The sequence below is a fragment of the Sapajus apella genome, unplaced genomic scaffold, assembly GCF_009761245.1.
Source record: "Sapajus apella isolate SASKATOON/1434 unplaced genomic scaffold, GSC_monkey_1.0 scaffold5, whole genome shotgun sequence".
NCBI classification, from domain to species: Eukaryota; Metazoa; Chordata; class Mammalia; order Primates; family Cebidae; genus Sapajus; species Sapajus apella.
The window spans coordinates 37816734-37837460 of record NW_022436945.1 but is presented as its reverse complement, the minus strand read 5'-3'; the positions used below and the strand labels follow the sequence as shown (position 1 = coordinate 37837460).

The 20727-nt window shown below is 35.8% G+C and overlaps 1 protein-coding gene across 13 annotated transcripts in view; it reads left to right on the top strand.

Annotated features, from left to right (window-relative positions):
* FRYL (FRY like transcription coactivator) overlaps window positions 1–20727 on the top strand; it is a 272517-nt gene that overhangs the window by 81200 nt on the left and 170590 nt on the right. For 7 of the 13 annotated variants that reach the window (XM_032274131.1, XM_032274130.1, XM_032274129.1 and 4 more), the window contains exon 1: window positions 8574–10111. In XM_032274131.1, the coding sequence (XP_032130022.1) occupies window positions 9916–10111 (196 nt within the window). In that variant the 5' untranslated portion in view covers window positions 8574–9915. Of the gene's footprint in view, window positions 1–6846; window positions 6973–8572; window positions 10112–20727 lie in introns of those variants that run through there. The other 6 variants (XM_032274136.1, XM_032274133.1, XM_032274135.1 and 3 more) reach the window with 2 other exon arrangements.

The following is a 20727-nucleotide window of genomic DNA, read 5'->3' as shown; positions in this document are numbered from 1 at the left end:
CCAAGCTGGAAAACACTCTTCAGGATATATCCAGGAAAACTTCCCCAACCTAGCAAGCTAGGCCACCATTCAAGTCCAGGAAATACAGAGAACACTACAAAGATGTTCCTTAAGAAGAGCAACCCCAACGCACATAATTGTTAGATTAACCAGGGTTGAAATGAAGGAAAAAATGCTAAGGGCAGCCAGAGAGAAAGGTCAGGTTGCCCACTAAGGGAAGCCCATCAGACTTACAGTGGATCTCTCCCTAGAAACCCTGCAAGCCAGAAGACAGTGGGGGCCAATATTCAATATCCTTAAAGAAAAGAACTTTCAACGTAGAATTTCATATCCAGCCAAACTAAGCCTCATAAGCAAAGGAGAAATAAAATCCTTTATGGACAAGCAATTGCTGAGAGATTTCGTCACCACCAGGCCTGCCTTACAAGAGCTCCTGAAAGAAGCACTAAACAAGGAAAGGAGCAACCAGTACCAGCCACTCCAAAAACATACCAAATGGTAAAGACCATCAACACAATGAAAACAATGTGTCAACTAATGGGCAAAACATCCAGCTAGCCTCAAAATGGCAGGATCAAATTCACATATAACAATATTAACCTTAAATGTAAATGGGCTAAATGCCCCAATCAAAAGACACAGGCTGGCAAATTGGATCAAAAGTCAAGACCCATCAGTGTGCTGTATTCAGGAAATCCATTTCATGTGCAAGGACACACATAGGCTGAAAATAAAGATATAGAGGAAGATTTATCAAGCAATCGGAGAGCCAAAAAAAAAAAAAAAAAAAAAAAAAGGAGTTACAATCCTAGTCTCTGATAAAATGGACTTTAAACCAACAAAGATCAAAAGAGACAAAGAAGGGCATTACATAATGCTAAAAAGATCAATGCATCAAGAAGAGCTAATGATCCTAAATATATACAAACCGAATACAGGAGCACCCAGGTACGGTACATAAGGCAAGCTCTTAATGACCTACAAAGAGACTTAGACTCCCACACAATAATAGTGGGAGATTTTAACACTCCACTGTCAATATTAGACAGATCAATGAGACAGAAAATTAATAAGGATATCCAGGACTTGAACTCAGATCTGGACCAAGTAGACCTAATAGACATCTACAGAAATATCCACCCCAAATCCACGGAATATACATTATTCTCAGCACCACATTGCACCCACTCTAAAACTGACCACATAATTGGAAGTAAATCACTCCTCAGCAAATGCAAAAGAACGGAAATCATAACAAATAGTCTTTCAGACCACAGGGCAATCAAATTAGACCTCAGGATTAAGAAACTAACTCAGAACTGCACAACTTCATGGAAACTGAACAACTGGCTCCTGAATGTTGACTGGATAAACAATGAAATGAAGGCAGAAATAAAGATGTTCTTTGTAACCAATGAGAATGAAGACACAACGTAGCAGAATCTCTGGGACATATTTAAAGCAATGTCTAGAGGGAATTTTATAGCAATAAATGCCCACATGAGAAGCAAGGAAAGATCTAAAATCGATACCCTATCATCAAAATTGAAAGAGCTAGAGGAGCAAGAGAAAAAAAACCCCAAAAGCTAGCAGAAAACAAGAAATAACTAAGATCAGAGCAGAACTGAAGGAGATAGAGACAGAAAAAACCCTTCAAAAAATCAATAAATCCAGGAGCTGGTTTTTTGAAAAAATCAACAAAATAGACCACTAGCCAGATTAATAAAAAAGAAAAAAAAGAGAGAAGGATCAAATAGATGGAATAAAAAATGATAAAGGGGATATCACCACTTATTTCACAGAAATACAAACTACAATCAGAGATTGCTATGAACAACTCTATGCACATAAACCAGTACACCTGGAAGAAATGGATAAATTCCTGGATAATTGCACCCTCCCAAACCTAAACCAGGAAGAAGCCGAAACCCTGAACAGACCAATAACAAGGGCTGAAGTTGAGGCAGCAATTAATAGCCTACCACCCAAAACACGTCCAGGTCCAGATGGGTTCACAGCTGAATTCTACCAGACGTACAAAGAGGAGCTGGTACCATTACTTCTGAAACTATTCCAAACAATCCAAAAAGGGTATCCTTCCCAAATCATTTTATGAGACCAACATCATCCTGATACCAAAACCCAGCAGATTCAACAAAAAAAGAAACCTTTGGGCTAGTATCCATGATGAACATAGATGCAAAAATCTTCAATAAAATACTGGCAAACTGATTGCAACAGCACATCAAAAAGCTATCCATCACAATCAAGTAGGCTTCATTCCAGGGACGGGAGGCTGGTTCAACATATGCAAGTGTATAAACGTAATCCGCCACATAAACAGAACCAAAGACAAAAACCACGTGATTATCTCAATAGATGCAGAGAAGGCCTTCCTCAAAATTCAACAGCCTTTGTGCTAAAAACTCTTAATAAACTAAGTATCGAAGGAACATATCTCAAAACAATAAAAGCTATTTATGGCAGATCTACAGCCAATATTATACTGAATGGGCAAAAACTGAAGCATTCCCTTTGAAATTCAGCACTAGACAAGGATGCCCTCTCTCACCACTCCTATTCAATATAGTATTGGAAGTTCTAGCTGAGCAATTAGGGAAGAAAAAAAATAAACGGTATTCAATTAGGAAAAGAGGAAGTCAGGTTTTCTCTGCTTGTAGACATGATGGTATATTTAGAAGACCCTATCATCTTAGCCCAAAATCTCCTTAAGATGATAAGCAACTTCACCAAAGTCTCAGGATACAAAATCAATGTGCAGAAATCACAAGTATTCCTATACACCAATAACAGACTTAAAGAGAGCCAAATCAAGAATGAACTGCCATTCACAATTGCTACAAAGAGAATAAAATACCTAGGAATACAACTAGCAAAGGATGTAAAGGACCTCTTCAAGGAGAACTAGAAAGCACTGCTCAACGAAATAAGAGAGGACACAAACAGATGGAGAAACATTCCATGCTCATGATTAGGAAGAATCAATATAGTGAAAATGGCCATACTGCCCAAAGTAATCTACAAATTCAATGCTATCCCCATCAAGCTACCAATGACCTTCTTTGCAGAACTGGAAAAAACCACCTTAAACTTCATATGGAACCGAAAGAGAGCACGCATAGCCAAGACAATCCTAAGCAAAAAGAACAAAGCTGGTGGCATTATGCTACCTGATTTCAAACTATGCTACAAGGCTACAGTAATCAAAACAGCATGGTACTGGTACTGAAACAGAAATAGAGATCAATGGAACAAAATAGAGGCCCTAGAGACAATGCTACACATCGACAACCATCTGATTTTTGACAAACCTGACAAAAACAAGCAATGGGGAAAAGATTCCTTCTTTAATAAATGGCGTTGGGAAAACTGGCTAGCAGTGTGCAGAAAGCAGAAACTGGACCCCTTCCTGACACCTTACACTAAAATTAACTCCAGATGGATTAAAGACTTAAACATAAGACCTAACACCATAAAAATCCTAGAAGAAAACCTAGGCAAAACCATTCAGGACATAGGCATAGGCAAGGACTTCATGACCAAAACACCAAAAGCATTAGCAATAAATGCCAAAATAGACAAATGGGACCTAATTAAACTCCAGAGCTTCTGTGCAGCAAAAGAAACAATCATTAGAGTGAACTGGCAACCAACAGAATGGGAAAAATGTTTTGCAATCTACCTATCTGACAAAGGGCTAATATCTAGAATCTACTAAGAACCAAAAGAGATTTACAAGAAAAAAACAAACCCATCCAAAAGTGGGTGAAAGATATGAACAGATACTTTTCAAAAGAAGACATATATGAGGCCAACAAACATATGAAAAAATGCTAATCATGACTGGTCATTAGAGAAATGCAAATCAGAACCACATTGAGATACTACCTCACGCCAGTTAGAATGGCGATCATTAAAAAATCTGGAGACAACAGATGCTGGAGAGGATGTGGAGAAATAAGAACACTTTTACACTGTTGGTGGGAGTGTAAACTAGTTCAACCAATATGGAAGACAGTGTGGTGCTTCCTCCAAGGACCTAGAAATAGAAATTCTATTTGACCCAACAATCCCATTACTGAGTATATACCTAAAGGATTATAAGTCATTCCGTTATAAAGACACATGGACATGTATGTTCACAGCGGCACTGTTTACAATAGCAAAGACCTGGAACCAACCCATATGCCCATCGACAATAGACTGGACAAGGAAAATGTGGCACATATACACCATGGAATACTATACAGTCATAAAAAATGATGAGTTTGTGTCCTTTGTAGGGGTATGGATGAACCTGGAAAGCATCATTCTCAGCAAACTGACAGAAGAGCAGACGATCAAACACCGCATGGTCTCACTTATAGGCGGGTGTTGAACAATGAGAACACATGGGCACGGGGAGGGGAGCATTACACACTGGGGTCTGTTGGTGGGGGTAAGGGAGGGACAGCTCCCCAGCGATAATATGCAGAGAAATGCCAGATGCAGGTGTTGGGGGGATGGAGGCAGGAAACCACACTGCCATGTATATAGCTATGCAACAATCCTGCATGATCTGCACATGTACCCCAAAACCTAAAGTACAATAAAGATAAATAAGTCTTTTCTTACAAAAAAAAAAAAAAAAAAAAAACCTATAAACGACAAATTTTCCATGGTTACCAAAAGATGCATTTATTTTTATCAAAAGTGAAAAGTTAAAAATAGGAAGGCTGTCTGTCTACTGAAGAAGTGTTGCAAACTCTGGGCAAACACTGATAAATCTTTAAGTGACATAGTGCCATGACAGTGTGATTACAAGAAGAATAAACACATACAACAAAAGCATGACATTAGCACTTGCTATGTCTGAGCAGAAGGCTGTTCGAAAACAAAGCCAAATAAAATACCTAGACATGGTGACAAAAATCGGTCCTAGCTGGGATTTTTGCAATATTCCTAAAACTGCATTGTACTCCAGTAGTGACTGGTTTTGAGATTTGTCCCAGAAGATGAAGTGAAAGATAATTTAAAACTCATTAAATATTGTCCAATGTAGGACCATACCCACAAGACATGACATGCTATTTGTCACATTAATTTATTTTGGTTTGAGGGAGAAACGATGCCGTGAACCTAAGATAAGTAAAGTATAAAGAATTATGGCAGGATTGTAGCTATCATATTGATAATAGATTTTAGAAATATTTGATGGAGCAGTCAAAAATTCCAGTAAGTTGGAATGATATTATGAGCAAGCACCAACAAGTTAATATTTTATTCATATTTCCCAGATTTTTGGCTTTGAAGATTTGGCTTTAATCATGATTTAATTGATTATTCTATGAGTAAATACTATATTTTTCTAACTTGGCTAAAGGAATTTCAAATTAAGAGTATTCAGTACAAAATTACTATTTCAGGATATTTAACTTTTTCTGTTGGGTTGGGGATTAAATTAATTAAAGAGAAAAACTAGTATCCAACTGGTTATTATTTAAAATAAGGCTTATTTGAGTTCCAGTGCCAGATGACAAATTTGCCTTATTTTTGCTATAGAAAAATGCCAAGACTGGCTGGGTGCATTGGCTGACACCTGTAATCCCAGCACTTAGGGAGGCCGAGGCAGGTGGATCACCTGAGGTCAGCAGTTGAAGACCAGCCTGGCAACATGGTGAAACCCCATCTCTGCTAAAATTACAAAAATTAGCTGGGCCTGGTGGTGGACGCCTATAATCCCAGCTACTCAGGAGGCTGAGGCAAGAGAATCGCTCGAACCTGGGAGGTGGAGGTTGCAGTAAGCTGAGACTGTGCCACTGTACTCTAGCCTAGTCAACAAGAGCGAAACTCTGTCTCAGAAAAAAAACAAAAACAAAAACAAAAAATCCAGGACTTTTTAATTGTAATAACATATGAATTTTTTATGTTAACTTGGAGTCCGTATAAACGGTAAAAAGATAACTCCCTGTGGTCATTTGCTTTATTCTCAGTAACCATCCAGGTATTACAGATACACTGCAGTAGTTCATGGTCCATGACCCTCTCAGAGTTACTCTAAGTAGACTTTGAAAAATGTGCATCCCAAATGTTGTCTGTAGATGTGATAAATATCAGGTCTAGCAGATACATGAACTGTTGTACAAATCTATATTTTAGTGACTAAAATAATATATTATTGAATAATTAAGTTATGGTGTATTAGTTTAACCATTGGCTAGTGAAAGCATTATTGTCACTCTATACAGAAGAAAAGGAGGAGAAAAACTATAGATTAAAAGTTATTTAAGAGATATGGTTACAATTGCCTGTATGAATTTTGTTTAAATTTAGATGAGAACAGACTGTTAAAAGGACACTTATGGGACAATTGGGGAAATTTGAGTGCTGATTAGTAGTTGGTATTATATTATTAATATAAGTATTATAATGGTATTAGCTTATTTTTACACAGTAAAGCCTTGTCTTAGATGCATAATGAATTATGTACAGATGAAACGTTACGATGTCTGGAATTTGCTTCAGAATAATCCATTGTGTTGGGATAGAGGTTGCGGGGGGGTAGATGAAGATATAAATGAAACATTATTTGCCACGAGTTAATTGTTGAAGCTGGGAATGATGGGGGTTTCATGGTACTGTTCTTAATAATTTTGCATTAATTCGAAATTTTCCATAATAAAAAACTTAGAAAAATTGTTGTGCAATGTTATTGAAAGAGGATATCTGCAGCACTAGGTGACACTGGGTGTAAAATGTGTTCAGAAGTAAGAATGGATGTGAGTGACATACAGGTGTACTTATTATAAACATACCGAATATGTAAATGTATTTTGTTTTTTTCAGAGCTAAAGCCGTTTATTGGAATCTTGGTTGGTTAACATCTAAATGCTTCATTCCTGAAACTACTCAAGAATCATAGGATTAGATGATCCACGTTACCACCAAGGAAGTACTGTCTCAAGTGATTCGGTAAGATTGTAAATATTCTCAAGACTAAATAGTGATTGAGGTCTGAAAAGATTTTTAAATGCTGCATTTTAGCTGTGAGCTTCTAATATAATTTCTTCAGCCCGTAACTGTTATACCAGGAGTTAAAAGTTGTGGTAATCAGCTAAAGTGCTTAGAAGTATCAACATGTCAACAAGGCATTATGGCATTTCTTCCTCATAGATCCTGTTAGTAATAGTTTTGTTACTGGAATGCTTCCCCTTTGCTGTATGTCTCAGGGTGGATTCTTTCGATGTTTATTAGGAATCAACACCTATAATGAGGGGGCTTAGGAAGCAGATGAAGCAAAGGAAATTAAACTGCAGTGCGGGCTCAACAAAGTTTTGGCCAACACTGCAGGGAGTATTATAACTGTGAGAGTTTATTTCCCTTCTTAAGTAGTCAGCTTTTTTGGGAGAGAGACATATCTTCAGTGCCTTTGTGTCTTGCACAGATCATTAGAGAAGCTATTCAAAAAATATTTGCTGAATGAAGGAAATCAGAGAAAAAATTTTGGTCTCTTCTACAACCCATAATCCTTGTCCCTTTTACCTTAACCCCTTCCTCTCTCCCCTTGAAAGTGCAGTTGAGAATGATGAGGTTAACAGTGACACAAATGGTTGTCTTGCATGTCATGAACAAACATGAATTAGCATTCTTCTGTGTACCACTGTTTCTGGGCTTCATAGATAAGGACAACCTGCAGAGGGACCTGGGGAAAACCACAGACATAAAATGTAAAGAACATGAGATCATACCCAGAGAAGGAGGAAGGGAGGGAGGGGCAAAAGGGAGGTGGGGGCAGAGAGAGAGAGAGAGAGAGAGAAAGATCAGTTTTAGGCATATTAAGGCATGCAGTTTACCGTTCTAAGCAGTTGCTTTTTCTGTTTGTGGGGAATATAGGCTGATTGGATTTTAATTTTGATACTTTTATGATCAAAGATTAAGAGGCAATCTACTTCTTAGATGCATTTTTTTAAAGTTAATGCTTTTTTCTTGTTGAATATATACCTGCTTTAAGGGCAACAGATTTATGTCTTTTACTTGACTTTGTTGTTTTTTTCCTTTTTTTTTTATAGGAGTTCTTGAAACAGAATTTGTATTAATAAATCCTTAAACTTTCTCTGGACCTTAATACTTTATTAATTAATGCTTTGCATGTAAAGGATCTTCAATTAATGCTTTTAAAATAAATTTTAAAAAGAATAGTTGACTTCATAAGTAATGTGGTAGGAGAATAAGGATTAAAAACAAAGTGGCTGGGCATGGTGGCTCTTGCCTGGAATCCCAGCAGTTTGGGAGGCCAAGGCAGGTAGATCACCTGAGGTCAGGAGTTTGAGACTATCCTGCCCAACATGGTGAAACCCCGTCTCTACCAAAAATGCAAAAATTTGCTGGGCATGGTGGTGCATGCCTGTAGTCCCAGCTACTCAGGAGGCTGAGGCAGGAGAATTGCTTGAACCCAGGAGGCAGAGGCTCCAGTGAGCTGAGATTGTGCCACTGCACTCCAGCCTGGGCAACAGAGCAAGACTCCATCTCAAAACAAACAAACAAACAAACAAAAAAACCCAAAACAAAACAAAACAAAAAACACCAAAAAAAACAAGCAAACAAACAAACAAAAAAACAAAGTAATTGAGAACCAGAAATGTACCCATTTTTCTATTACAACCATTTTTTCCTGATATCTATGTAGACCGTATGTGCTTCATCTTTCGAAATACTATGCAAAGCGTTTTCTTCATGTTGAGTATTGGCAGAATGAGATTATATTATGTTTCACTGAGTTAATCAGATTTAAAAAATTATGTATCATTCAAAGAGATATGATTGCTTAGGGTTTTGTTCTTGTTGTTGTTGTTGTTTATACTTTTAAGTTCTGGCGTACATGTGCAGAATGTACAGGTTTGTTACATAGGTAAACACCTGCCATGGCGGTTTGCCTTAGAGGCTTTACTCTTGTTACCTTTGTTTTTAGATTTCCTTCTTGCTCACTTAACCCCACCAGAGGGCAGGCAAAGGAAGGGAGAAAAGGAGATAGCACTTTCAGTTTTCAAAGTCTTGTAGATATTCTTTTATTGGACTCTCTTGTTATACTTCTGAATTATATTAAGGCAGTAGGGTTGGCTACTTTTGCTATTTTAAAATATTTTGTAGAGTGCTCAATTATTTTGAAAATCATATAATGTTGATGACTGTTTTTATATTGAATTTAAGTATTTATACTTTAAATTCTTCAGCTTTATGTTTTTAGATCCATATATTTAAAATTAATCATTGTTTTTGGTTATTCCTGCCAAAGTTTTCATCATTACTATTGATAAATGCCACTGATTGTAATAGGGAGGGTTTTTTTTTTTTGGGGGGGGTGGGCATTTTAAAGTAACCTTAGAATGTTCATAATACAGAATAAAGTTTTAAGTGACTCCTTTTTATGTTTTATAAAAGTTGACATTCCTGAGGTCTGTTAGTAAATTTTCAAAATGATAAGAATTATCTTTTGAATACAAGTTAGTGTTTTACATGTCAGCCCTAAGTTTACTTAAAAGGAACACACACCTCAGGCCAAAGTAAATTTCTCTTTACACGGTGAAAGTTCTCAAAATCTACATGTTAAACTAGATGGATGCTCAACATTTTATAGACTCAGTATTGTCGTTAGCACCCATTGTACGTGTATGCCCACATGAAGTGCAGTTTCATGGTCTGTAGCTGTTTGGTTTGTTATCAGCATGAACAGTAAATGTCCTAAAAATCAGCCTCAAAACAGCTGGCCATTGACCAACTGGGGTTTAGCACCGCCTAAATTCACATGACGTTTATTTGCTCTTTGACACACATAGTGTACCTGACTTCTCATCAAGGAAGTTGGTATAGACGCCTTTCTGTGTGCTTGTGGGTCTAGTAATGTAGAAGAACCTTAAAATGGATTTTTTAAAGAGAGTTGTTCCTCCCATTCTTTCGGGAGATGTGGTTTTGGATACTAGTGTTCAGGAAAGTTCCCCAAGGTTAGTTAAGATGAAACGTCTTAGTTTGCTTTCTTCAGAGAAGATGATAGATGAGCAAGGTGGAACTAATTTCTATCATTGTAATTATGGCAAATACGAACATCAACAACTAGGTAAAGTAAAAACGTATTTCCTTCTGTCCTTTAAAAAAGTATTTTAGGAAAGTAAAACTATTTTTATAAGTGTGAATGCTAGTGATCATGAATATCTTGAAAATCAACTTTAAGTATTAAAATGTTTAATGAAGTATATAGTTGGCCTACTTTTATTAATAATAAAATTTTTGCTTCAAGTATAGCTGGAGAAATATTTATGCTGTAAGTCAAGATAAAACTTTAATGCGCTTAATAGTACTGATGATCTTTGCAAAATATTTTTGAAGTGTTATTGAGAATATGTTAGTTACACCTATAGGATATGCAAACAAAAAATAAGATACTGAATTGTTACTATATAAACCATTTTAATTTTGTTTAAAAATATGTTCCATTGTTTTATTTTAAAAGATAGTGAATATTTGGGGTGAAGTATTAAAAAGTTAAATTTTTGAATAGAATGAGGATTATTTTGTATCATAGTATTTCTGTTTCGTGTAATCCTGCAAAGTTAAATATAATGCTCTTTAAAGTTTGAGAGGATAATAATTAATATGTTTCAGGATAAACATCAGCTTGGATATAGTAACTAGCAAATATTAGAGGAAAGGAAAATTACTTAGGAAAAAGAAAAAATGCTTCAAGTTTTCAAATATTTTGTTAAAACAGTTTAAAATGTTCTCTATGATTATGTTTTCTTTTTTTAATTTTAGGGAGTAAATAACTGTAAATAAAAAGACAAACCTCTCTGCAAGTTTGATATGTGCTATAACTGTTTTCTATGCATATTTTAATATGCATACATATTCAAGCATGCACATACACATTTTTATTAGGAAAATTTGAAAAAATGAGACTTACTATCCAAGTCATTCTGATACTTGCTTTTTCACTTAGTACATAGACATCTTTCTGTCTCATTTGAAATGTGCTTGTTTTGTGGATACAATGATTTATTCAGTTCCTTATTGAGGAACATTTAGAATGACTGCTTTTTAGTTATTAAAAATAATTATGTAATATTCATTGATATATCACTTTATACCTTGGGATAATTGCTTATTAGTATAAATTTTCATATACACTAAATTTTTTAAAAATTTATTTTTTAAAATTGACGAAATTGAACATATTCATGGGTCACATAGCAATGTTTTGATACATTGTATAGTGATCATATCAGAGTCATTAGCATATCTGTCATCTCAGACATTTATCATTTCTTCGTGTTAAAAACGTTCAATATTCTCTTATTCAATATTTGAAACTGTATATTATTATTACTATGGTCATCTACGGTGATATAGAACACTAGAACTTACTTCTCCTGTCTAGCCGCAATTTTGTATCCTTTAACAAATCTCTCCCTATTCCCCCACCTTCCCCTGCACTTCCTAGACTCTCCTATCCTCTTTTTTGCTGCCTTTTAAATTTTGATAGAAAATGCCATTACCATTAAAAACTTTATAAATTTAAGCTCCTTCTCATCATACATATTTCTTTAAAAAGAAAGTATGGCATACTTACTTTTTAAAAATACCAGTTATGTAAAAGAATGAAGAAGGAGCTTTTACATTTTAAACAGAAATATATATTCATATCTACTATGTCCTGGTATTAGAAATTACCAGTTTTTTATTCTCTTTGCTTATTTGAGTAGAAATGGAAATGAGGCCACTGATGGATTGGCACTTCGTAATTTTAAATATTTATAAATCAGCCAGCACTTGGTTTTGTGTTCAACAATATATATGTATAAGTGAAAATATGTATATATTAATATGTGCAGTTACTTGAATAATTTAGTTGTTTTCTTCACTTTACTACAGCCTACATAATTGGACTTGGTATTTAAATGTAATATGCTATGCCTATTTATATGGCTCCTTACTTTTGTCTCTGAACTTTTTTTTTTTTTAAAAGACTATCTTATACTGTTAAATATAGCACACATGTTGCAAGGTATAATAATTAGATTTTGTGATTTGTATTTGCAAATAAGCTGTCAATCTAATGATTAAGAATTTCCCATGGTTTATGTGTTTTTACTAATTAAGATCAAAGTAAAACATAATCATGGAACACCAAATAATCTGATGTCTGTTGAAATTTCTGAGGCTACACGTTTTTTGTGGAATAAATAACTCTTGCATGATTTTTCTCTTCAAAAATAAAATTCAGGACTGAGGATGGGGAAGCAAAAAATAAAAAATAAAATTCAACTTTAGGAAATAACTGAAAATTAATTAAGAACTTATTTGGCAACTTATGTAGAGATATTTGGTTTTAAAGCTTCTGACTCTTCAATTTCCATCTACTGATCAATTGAATCTTGAATCTCAAGATTTGGCACTAAATTTATATTGCATATACAAATTATAAACACAACAGTTCATACCAATGTATACATAGGTTACTTGCAACTCAGCATAAATGAATCTTACTTCCTATTTACTGGTGGTTCTGGTATAGAGATAATGCAGTGGTTTAGCCAGAAGTTACAGTTTTGTTTATTTAATGAAATGAGTAACTGATGATATGGAAAGATTTCATGTAAAAAAAAATTCAAAGAAAGAGCTGTTCTTTTAGAGAAAAACTGACATGTAATCTCAAAGCTGTGTACTTGAATCAGTTGTTTCCAACTTCTTTAATTGTTAATTCAGTATCTCAAAAGTTATTTTTTTGGGCCAGGCACGGTGGCTCACGCTTGTAATCCCAGCCCTTTGGGAGGCCGAGGCGGGCGGATCACCTGAGGCCAGAAGTTCGAGACCAAACTGGCCAACAAGGTGAAACCCCATCTCTACTAAAAATACAAAAATTAGCTGGGGGTGGTGGCAGACACCAGTAATCCCAGCTACTCAGAAGGCTCTGAAGCAGAAGAATTGCTTGCATTGGGGAGGCGGAGGTTGCAGTGAGCCAAGATTTCAATACTGCACTCCAGCCTGGGCGACAGAGTGAGACTCTGTCTCAAGAAAAAAAAAAGTTACTTTTTTAAGGGATGTTAGGTAAGATCATAATACATATTGACAATTGTATGTTTGTGAGAGAATCAATTGAAAATAAGTCTAGCTTAGAATATGTAGACATCTACCTGCAGCTTTTTACTATCGAATTATTTATAGATGCTTATGATTTATTTAACAAATATGTGTAATTTGCAGGGATCAATATTTTAAAGATTCTTTGGTATCGATAATTTTTTATTTTTTAACTTTCTTTAAATGTTAAGTAGTCTAATATTTAAAAAATTTTTCTGGAAGTTCTCAAACAACTCATTGGTTTCACTAATATCCTCTATTTCTCTGTAAAATATATTTTAAAATGCCAGTAGCACACTGCTACATACTGATGAAAATTCCCTACTACTATTTCTGCTCCTAACAGGCTAAGTTGTGGACTTAACAAGAATTGGCTATATTTTTAAACAAATCTGTTTATGACAGTTATACTTAATTGTAATTATGTAATTTAATTATTACATAATTCAGGAAAGTGTGCAATTCAAAAGCAAGAGTTGTTTCAGTGTAAACAAAGTTGAGTGCTTTGGTTAGACTTCATAAAGATGAATTCCTAAACAAATGTATATTTGAATTACACATAGGCCAGGAAAGTATACGAGATTGGAAGGATTTTGCCCTTGGATGCCTTCAGTTTCTTGTGTCACTTTAAAGAAATTCAAACTTGAAATCATAGCTGATGTACATGGGTTTTGTTTTAGGCAAAAGCACACTGGTGTAATCAGCATATCTGCCTTGCAAGATAAGGCCTTGGCACTGTATCAAAAGGCTGGTAAATAAACCTGGATTTTATATTTTAAGTTAAAACCTTTAGTGAACCTCTTGATTTGTTTTTTCCCCCTGATTTCTACTTTAATAGAGTTTTTGATTAAATAGTTAGACAATAGTTGTGATACATAGTAAAGGGCCTCTACTATATATAGCTGTATAATATTGCAATTTTTTGTAAAAGAAAGAAATTATTTATTTATTATTCCTACTTAATAAAAGAAAACCTCCAAATGATCACGTATGATGTGATATAATCTTATGCCATTCATGAGATGCTTAAATATCCTTAGGGTGTGTGTGTGTGTGTGTGTGTGTGTGTGTGTGTGTGTGTGTGTGTACCTTCTGTGTTTGTGTAGCATCCTAATCATGTGATCCAAGACTGGTCTCACTGATAAATACTAGCAGAATTGGAACACATAATATCCATATTCAGGTATAAAGGTTGGTGGGAGGAAGATATTATTTACTGATTCAGAATGTACTACAATGTTTTCTGACTACTGAACAATGAATTATAGGTATAGTCATGAGTGGATCCTAAACTTCCATAGACTGTGTGTGTTTCCATAGACTTCCAGGTTGACAGCTGCAAAGTCCTTCTATCTCCAGGATTGGGTTATTTTATTCTGATGGACTCAACCTTAATATTGTTGTTGTTCATTCCATTTGGAATCAAGGATAAAGGTTAATGTGAAAAAATATTTATTTTAACATTGATTTGTGTAAAATTCACCAAGAACAGAGACAATGATACATTGAACAGAAGAATATATATACCACCATTAAGAATGAAGAAACATGAGCACCTTCTATATTCTGGACACTGTTATCTTGTTCTGTTTTACTGAAGGGATTTCATTTGTCTACCTATGTAGTGCATATGTGTTCCATTTCCCTCATCAAATAGAACATAAGGTGAGCATGAACTTTGTTTTGTTTGATGTGTTCCAAGGCTTGGGACATAACAGTTGCTTACTGATTGAAGTGAATGAATATTATTTAAGTCCTCTTGACAACTCTGTGAGACAGGTCATTATGTAGAATTTTAAACATTTATGGAAACTTAAATTATTTGAGGCCTTTTAATTACTAAGTGGTTTAGCCATGCTCTTGTCTTAAAATGAGGCATTTGCTCCTTCTACTCTATTGCCTTGCAGTGTTGTTTGATGTTTTTGAACCTTTATGTATGCAGTATTTTTTTAAAAGATCGGTGTGTCTGATAGGTGCAGTGTCATGCACCTGTAGTCCCAGCTACTTAGGAGACTGAGGCTGGAGGACTGCTTGAACCCAGGAGTTCAAGGCTGCAGTATGCAATGATGGCACCCGAGAACAGCCACTGCATTCCAGCCTGGGCAGCATAGCGAGACTCTGTCCCTTAAAAAAATAAATGACTAGTGTGTCTATCCAGTTTAATTATTTTATTAAAGAACATATACCCTTTTTTTGGTGCTTTCATTTTAATTAAGATATTTTAATAGGGAAAAACTTTAATTCTAGTGTATATTAAGCATTACTCTTTGAAACTCTCTTTTACTTTAATGAACAGCTGAGAATTTTGTAACACTCTGATAAGATAAACCGATTAAGTAAATGGCTATTTTACATGACTTTTACAAAACAAGAGACACACGTATTGTGGTATCCGTTCCATTTCATTACAATGTGTTAATGACTCCATGAGATATAAATGTTTAAATAGTATGCTGGTATACCTCTCCCTGGGTGTTCAGCACAGTTCACTAGCAGTGACAACCCACCATGTAGCACTTATTTTACTAACTGGATTTCCCTAGTAAGTGGTCTTTTCAGTTTGTTTTTGTAGAACCATTGCTGTAAGTTGTTAAATTGTCTTAAGTCCAGATTAGCAGATTTTTGTTTGATACTCTTAATATTGGGTAGAGGGGTAACATGACAGGCCACGTTCTTTTTAGAAGGCAACAAAGTGGATAATGAGTGACTTAAGTCTTTATTGAAGACCAGACTATCCTTAAGGAATTTAGAGAAGGTCCTGGGAGAAAACTGAGTTGAGGTTTCTGACACTTCAAATGCTTATGATATTGACACACTGAAGGAGATGGAGAATTGTTTGGAATTCAGAAGTGATATAAAGATTGCTGGGCAGAACAATGTCCTGGAAGAACCTGAGCTCCAAATAATAATCAGTCTGCTATGGAACTTTCAGCCTGACCCAGATGGAACCTCACACTTAGTATGTTAAGTGTATGAAGGAGTTCAGGACTTGTTTTTTCTAATACAAATAGGATTTGGAAGCATTGGGCTTTCATAGTGTGAAATAAGTTCCTTTTTTTAAGAGGGTCTTTGCTGTACTTTTCAGGCTGTAATCATTGGAGGATGTAGGAGAAGCCTTATTGGGTTGTTGTAATCATGTCTTCTCTGGATATTCTGAGAATTCTCATGATAAAGGAGGGATATTGGGAATACCTACAGGCGTGATGGGGGGGCCAGGCAGTGAAATGTTGAGAAAGGAGGGGGATGGCACTTCCATCCAGACTAAGCTGAGCTGTGCCAGTGACTGTGTCTTGAACTGGCTACTTAATCATTCTAGACTGGTTAAACTCACCTATCAACTTGAATTATATCTTCTTTCTAGCATTGTTTTCCAGATTATAAAAAATTATCAACAGAATTGACATATTGTTCAGTAAATGGTGGCTACTGTTATTACAAATACTTCTCGATTTTTATTTGGATGTAGATGAGTCTGTTTACTTACAAATTTAACCTTGGAGCATTCTGTCATAGAAAATATTCTAGGTATTTGGATCTAGGTATTTTATTGTACATAAATCCTGAAAATTTTAGCACTTGACTTATAGGACAGTTAATAGGGGTTTAAACAGAGCACCTTTCTCTGTCTTTCCTTTTTTTTTTGTTTGTTTGTTTTTGAGATGGAGTCTTGCTCTGTCACCCAGGCTGGAGTGCAGTGGCATGATCTTGGCTCACTGCAACCTTTGCCTCCAAGGTTCAAGCAATTCTTATGCTTCAGCCCCCTGGGTAGCTTGGATTACAGATGTGCACCACCAGGCCTGGCTAATTTTTCTATTTTTAATAGAGATGAGGTTTCACCATGTTGACCTCGAACTCCTGACCTCAGGTGATCCATCTGCCTCCATTTCTGTAAGTGCTGTGATTACAAGTGTGAGCCACTGTGCCCGGCCCCGTCTTTCCTTCTTTGTTCATAATGTGTGCTCTTCCATATAGCTACTGCCAAATGATTGTGTGATTCAGATACAAAGGTTTTTTTTAGAAATGAGTGCAACTGTATTATGTCAGTAGCTTTTCTTGGCCGTTTTTATAGTTAGCCTAATCACTTCTTAAGTGTCTTTTTAAGATGCTTTACATCACTGATGATCAGAGAAGTTTAAATCAAAACTATAGTGAGATATCATCTCATCCCACTTAAAAATGACTTTTATCCAAAAGATAGGCAGTAACAAATGCTGGTGAGGATGTGGAGAAAAGGGAACCCTTGTACACTGTTGGTGGAAATGTACATTAGTATAATCACTATGGAGAACTGTGTGGAAGTTTCCCAGAAATCTAAAAATAGAGCTACTATATAGGATTCCAGCAATCCCACTGCTAGGAGTATACCCAAAAGAAAGGAAATCAGTGTTTCAAAGAAATACCATCACTCCCATGTTTATTGCCACACTATTCACAATAGCCAAGATTTGGAAGCAACCTAAATGTCCACCAACAGATGAATGAAGAAAGAAAATGTGGTACATATACACAATGGAGTACTATTCAGCCATAAAAAAGAAGAGATTCTGTCACTTGCGGCAACATGGATGGAACTGGAGGTCATTATATTAAGTGAAATAAGCCAGGCACAAAAGACAGACTTCACATGTTGTCACTTATTTTTGGGAGCTGAAAGTTAAAACAGTTGAACCTGTGAAGATACAGTAGAAGGATGGTTACCAGAGGCTGGGAACAAAGTAGTGGCGGGATCGCGGGTGGAGGGTGGGGAAGTAGGGATGGTTAATAGGTACAAAAAATATTAATAGTTAAAAAGAATGAATAAGATCTAGTATTTGCTAGTGCAGCGGGGTGACGGTAGTCAAAAGATGGAGTCTCATTCTGTCACCCAGGCTGGAGTACAGCAGTATAATCTCGGCTCACTGCAGCATCCTCCTGGGTTCAAGCAGTCCTCCTGCCTCAGCCTCCCAAGTAGCTGGGATTACAGGTGTACGCCACCATGCCCAGCTAATTTTTGTATTTTTAGTAGAGATAGGTTTCACCATGTTGGCCAGGCTGATCTCGAACTCCTGACCTCAAGTGATTCATCCTCCTCACCCTCCCAAATTGCTGGGATTACAGGTGTGAGCCCCTGCACCAGCCTATACTCAAAAATAATTTAATTGTACATTAAAAAAAACAAAAGGGTATAATTGGATTGTTTGGAATACAAAGGATAGGTGCTTGAGGTGATGGGTACTCCATTTACCCTGTGATTATTACACATTGCATGCCTGTATCAAAATGTCTCATGTACCCCATAAGTATATACCCCTACTACATATTTGTAAAAATTAACAGTAAAAAATTATTTTAAAATTAAATTAACAGTAAAAAAATTATTTTAAAAGCTGTCTTTTTAGACTGCCTCCCAAAGTTATTTGGATGTGTATTATTAAAAATTGTGGCAGATAAATATGGTTAAAGTTAAGGTCAGGATCTTTATTTCTTTGGATAAAAGAAATTTGCAGGAAACTTAATTGAAGTAAACATACATCTGTCTCCTCCATCTTTTAAAAATTTTTACTTATTAAATATGTATTTAATAAATAATATAAAGGATATATATATAATTATATTGGGATATATAATTTTTATTTGTTTTATTTAATTAAATCCCTTTATTATAATTTTATATATATCCCATATATATATCCCTTATAATAATACTATAATATTATAATACAAATTATACTAGTAACAAGACTGGTATGTATCCAGTATGTACTGGTATGGTGACACTGGTTATTAAAATATTGTAACTTGTCATATCGGTTGATATTTAGCCTCTGCTAAATCTCCTCTCCCAATTGCTCCTGATGCTCAGATCCCCCTGCTCCCACCTGAGGACCACTGTGTGCTTCATCCACTAAAGGGGGAGGCACACCAGGGCTTCCAGGACTCAGCTCCACTGTGAGGCTGCACCTGCTCTAATTGTGCAGTTACTGCCCCTTCCTGGTGGATGACTATTTTGACGATCACAACTACTTATTCCACACTTAAGAAGTAAAAGGAAAGCAGTATTGAATCTAAGATAAAATAATTGAAACAAAGGGGATAAGAAAAATATATTGCTAAATAAATATATCACTAAAGAAATATCAAGTAAAGCATACTGAAATAATAAAAGGGTAAAAAGATGAATAACACAATCGAATGTGTATCTCAAGATACTGAAAAAATAAAGATGGCTTTAAAAAAAAGAGTAAAATAGGTTAAGATGAATAAAGCTATGTTGAAGTTTAAAATGTAACTAAAGGAATATACTGGAAAGGTTAAACAAAAGTAAAGTGCTATAAAGGGAATTCAGGAAGCAATATTCAGTCCAAGGGTTAACTCCACCCAGGTACAAGTTGTGGCCTTTGGGTTGAGGCAACTATAGTTATAAGCTGCCAATTCTGGTGACTTCCTGAAAGTCGAATCTGCAAGGGGAGTAGAAATGTCTTGTATGACAATCCTTGGGGTTAATAGTTTTCCTCACCCCCTAACCTCAGTTATTATTCTATTTAACATGAAAGTGTTTCTTTTTACTAGATAGTGGGTTAAGGACTGAGTTGGTACCCCAGAGCTTAGCCCAGTGGCAGGCACTTCTTAAGCAGTTAGCAAACATTTGTTAAATAAATGTTAAGAGTCCTCTGGCCTTTATGGACCAGAGCAAGTTTTTACTTAATAAGAAGTGCAGTTAGTTGTCACATGTAGCTCACTGACTTGTCCTTCAAAACCTTCTAGCACATTGCTCAGTTGGCAATGGTTCCCTAGGCAAAACCAGCCTTAGTTTCTTTCTCTCTCTCTCTCTTTCTGTCTCTCCCCTTCCCTCCTTCTTTTCCTTCCCTCCCTTCCTTCCTTCCTTCCTTCCTTCCTTCCTTCCTTCCTTCCTTCTTTCCTTTTTTCTTTCTTTTCCTTTCTTTCTATTCTTTCCTTTCTTTCTTTTTTCCTTCTTTCTTTCTTTCTTTCTTTCTTTCTTTCTTTCTTTCTTTCTTTCTTTCTTTCCTTCTTTCTTCTTTCTTTCTCTTTCTCTCTCTTTCTCTTTTCTCTTTCTTTGTCTCTTTCTTTCTCTCTCTCCCTTCCCTCCCCTCCCCTCCTCCCCTCCCTCCCTTCCTTCCTTCTTTCCTTTCCTTTCCTTCCTTCCTTTTTCCTTCTTTTCTTTCCTTTCTTTTCTTTCCTTCCTTCCTTCCTTCCTTTCTTCCTTCCTTCCTTCCTCCCTCCCTCCCTCCCTTCCTCCATTCCTTCCTTTCTTCCGTTCTCTCTTTCTGTTTCTCTCTTTCTTTCTTTCTCTTTCTTTCTTTCCTTCTTTCCTTCTTTCTTTCCTTCTTTCTTTCCTTCTTTCTTTCTTTCTTTCTTTCTTTCTTTCTTTCTTTCTTTCTTTCTTTCTTTCCTTCTTTCTTCTTTCTTTCTCTTTCTCTCTCTTTCTCTTTTCTCTTTCTTTGTCTCTTTCTTTCTCTCTCTCCCTTCCCTCCCCTCCCCTCCTCCCCTCCCTCCCTTCCTTCCTTCTTTCCTTTCCTTTCCTTCCTTCCTTTTTCCTTCTTTTCTTTCCTTTCTTTTCTTTCCTTCCTTCCTTCCTTCCTTTCTTCCTTCCTTCCT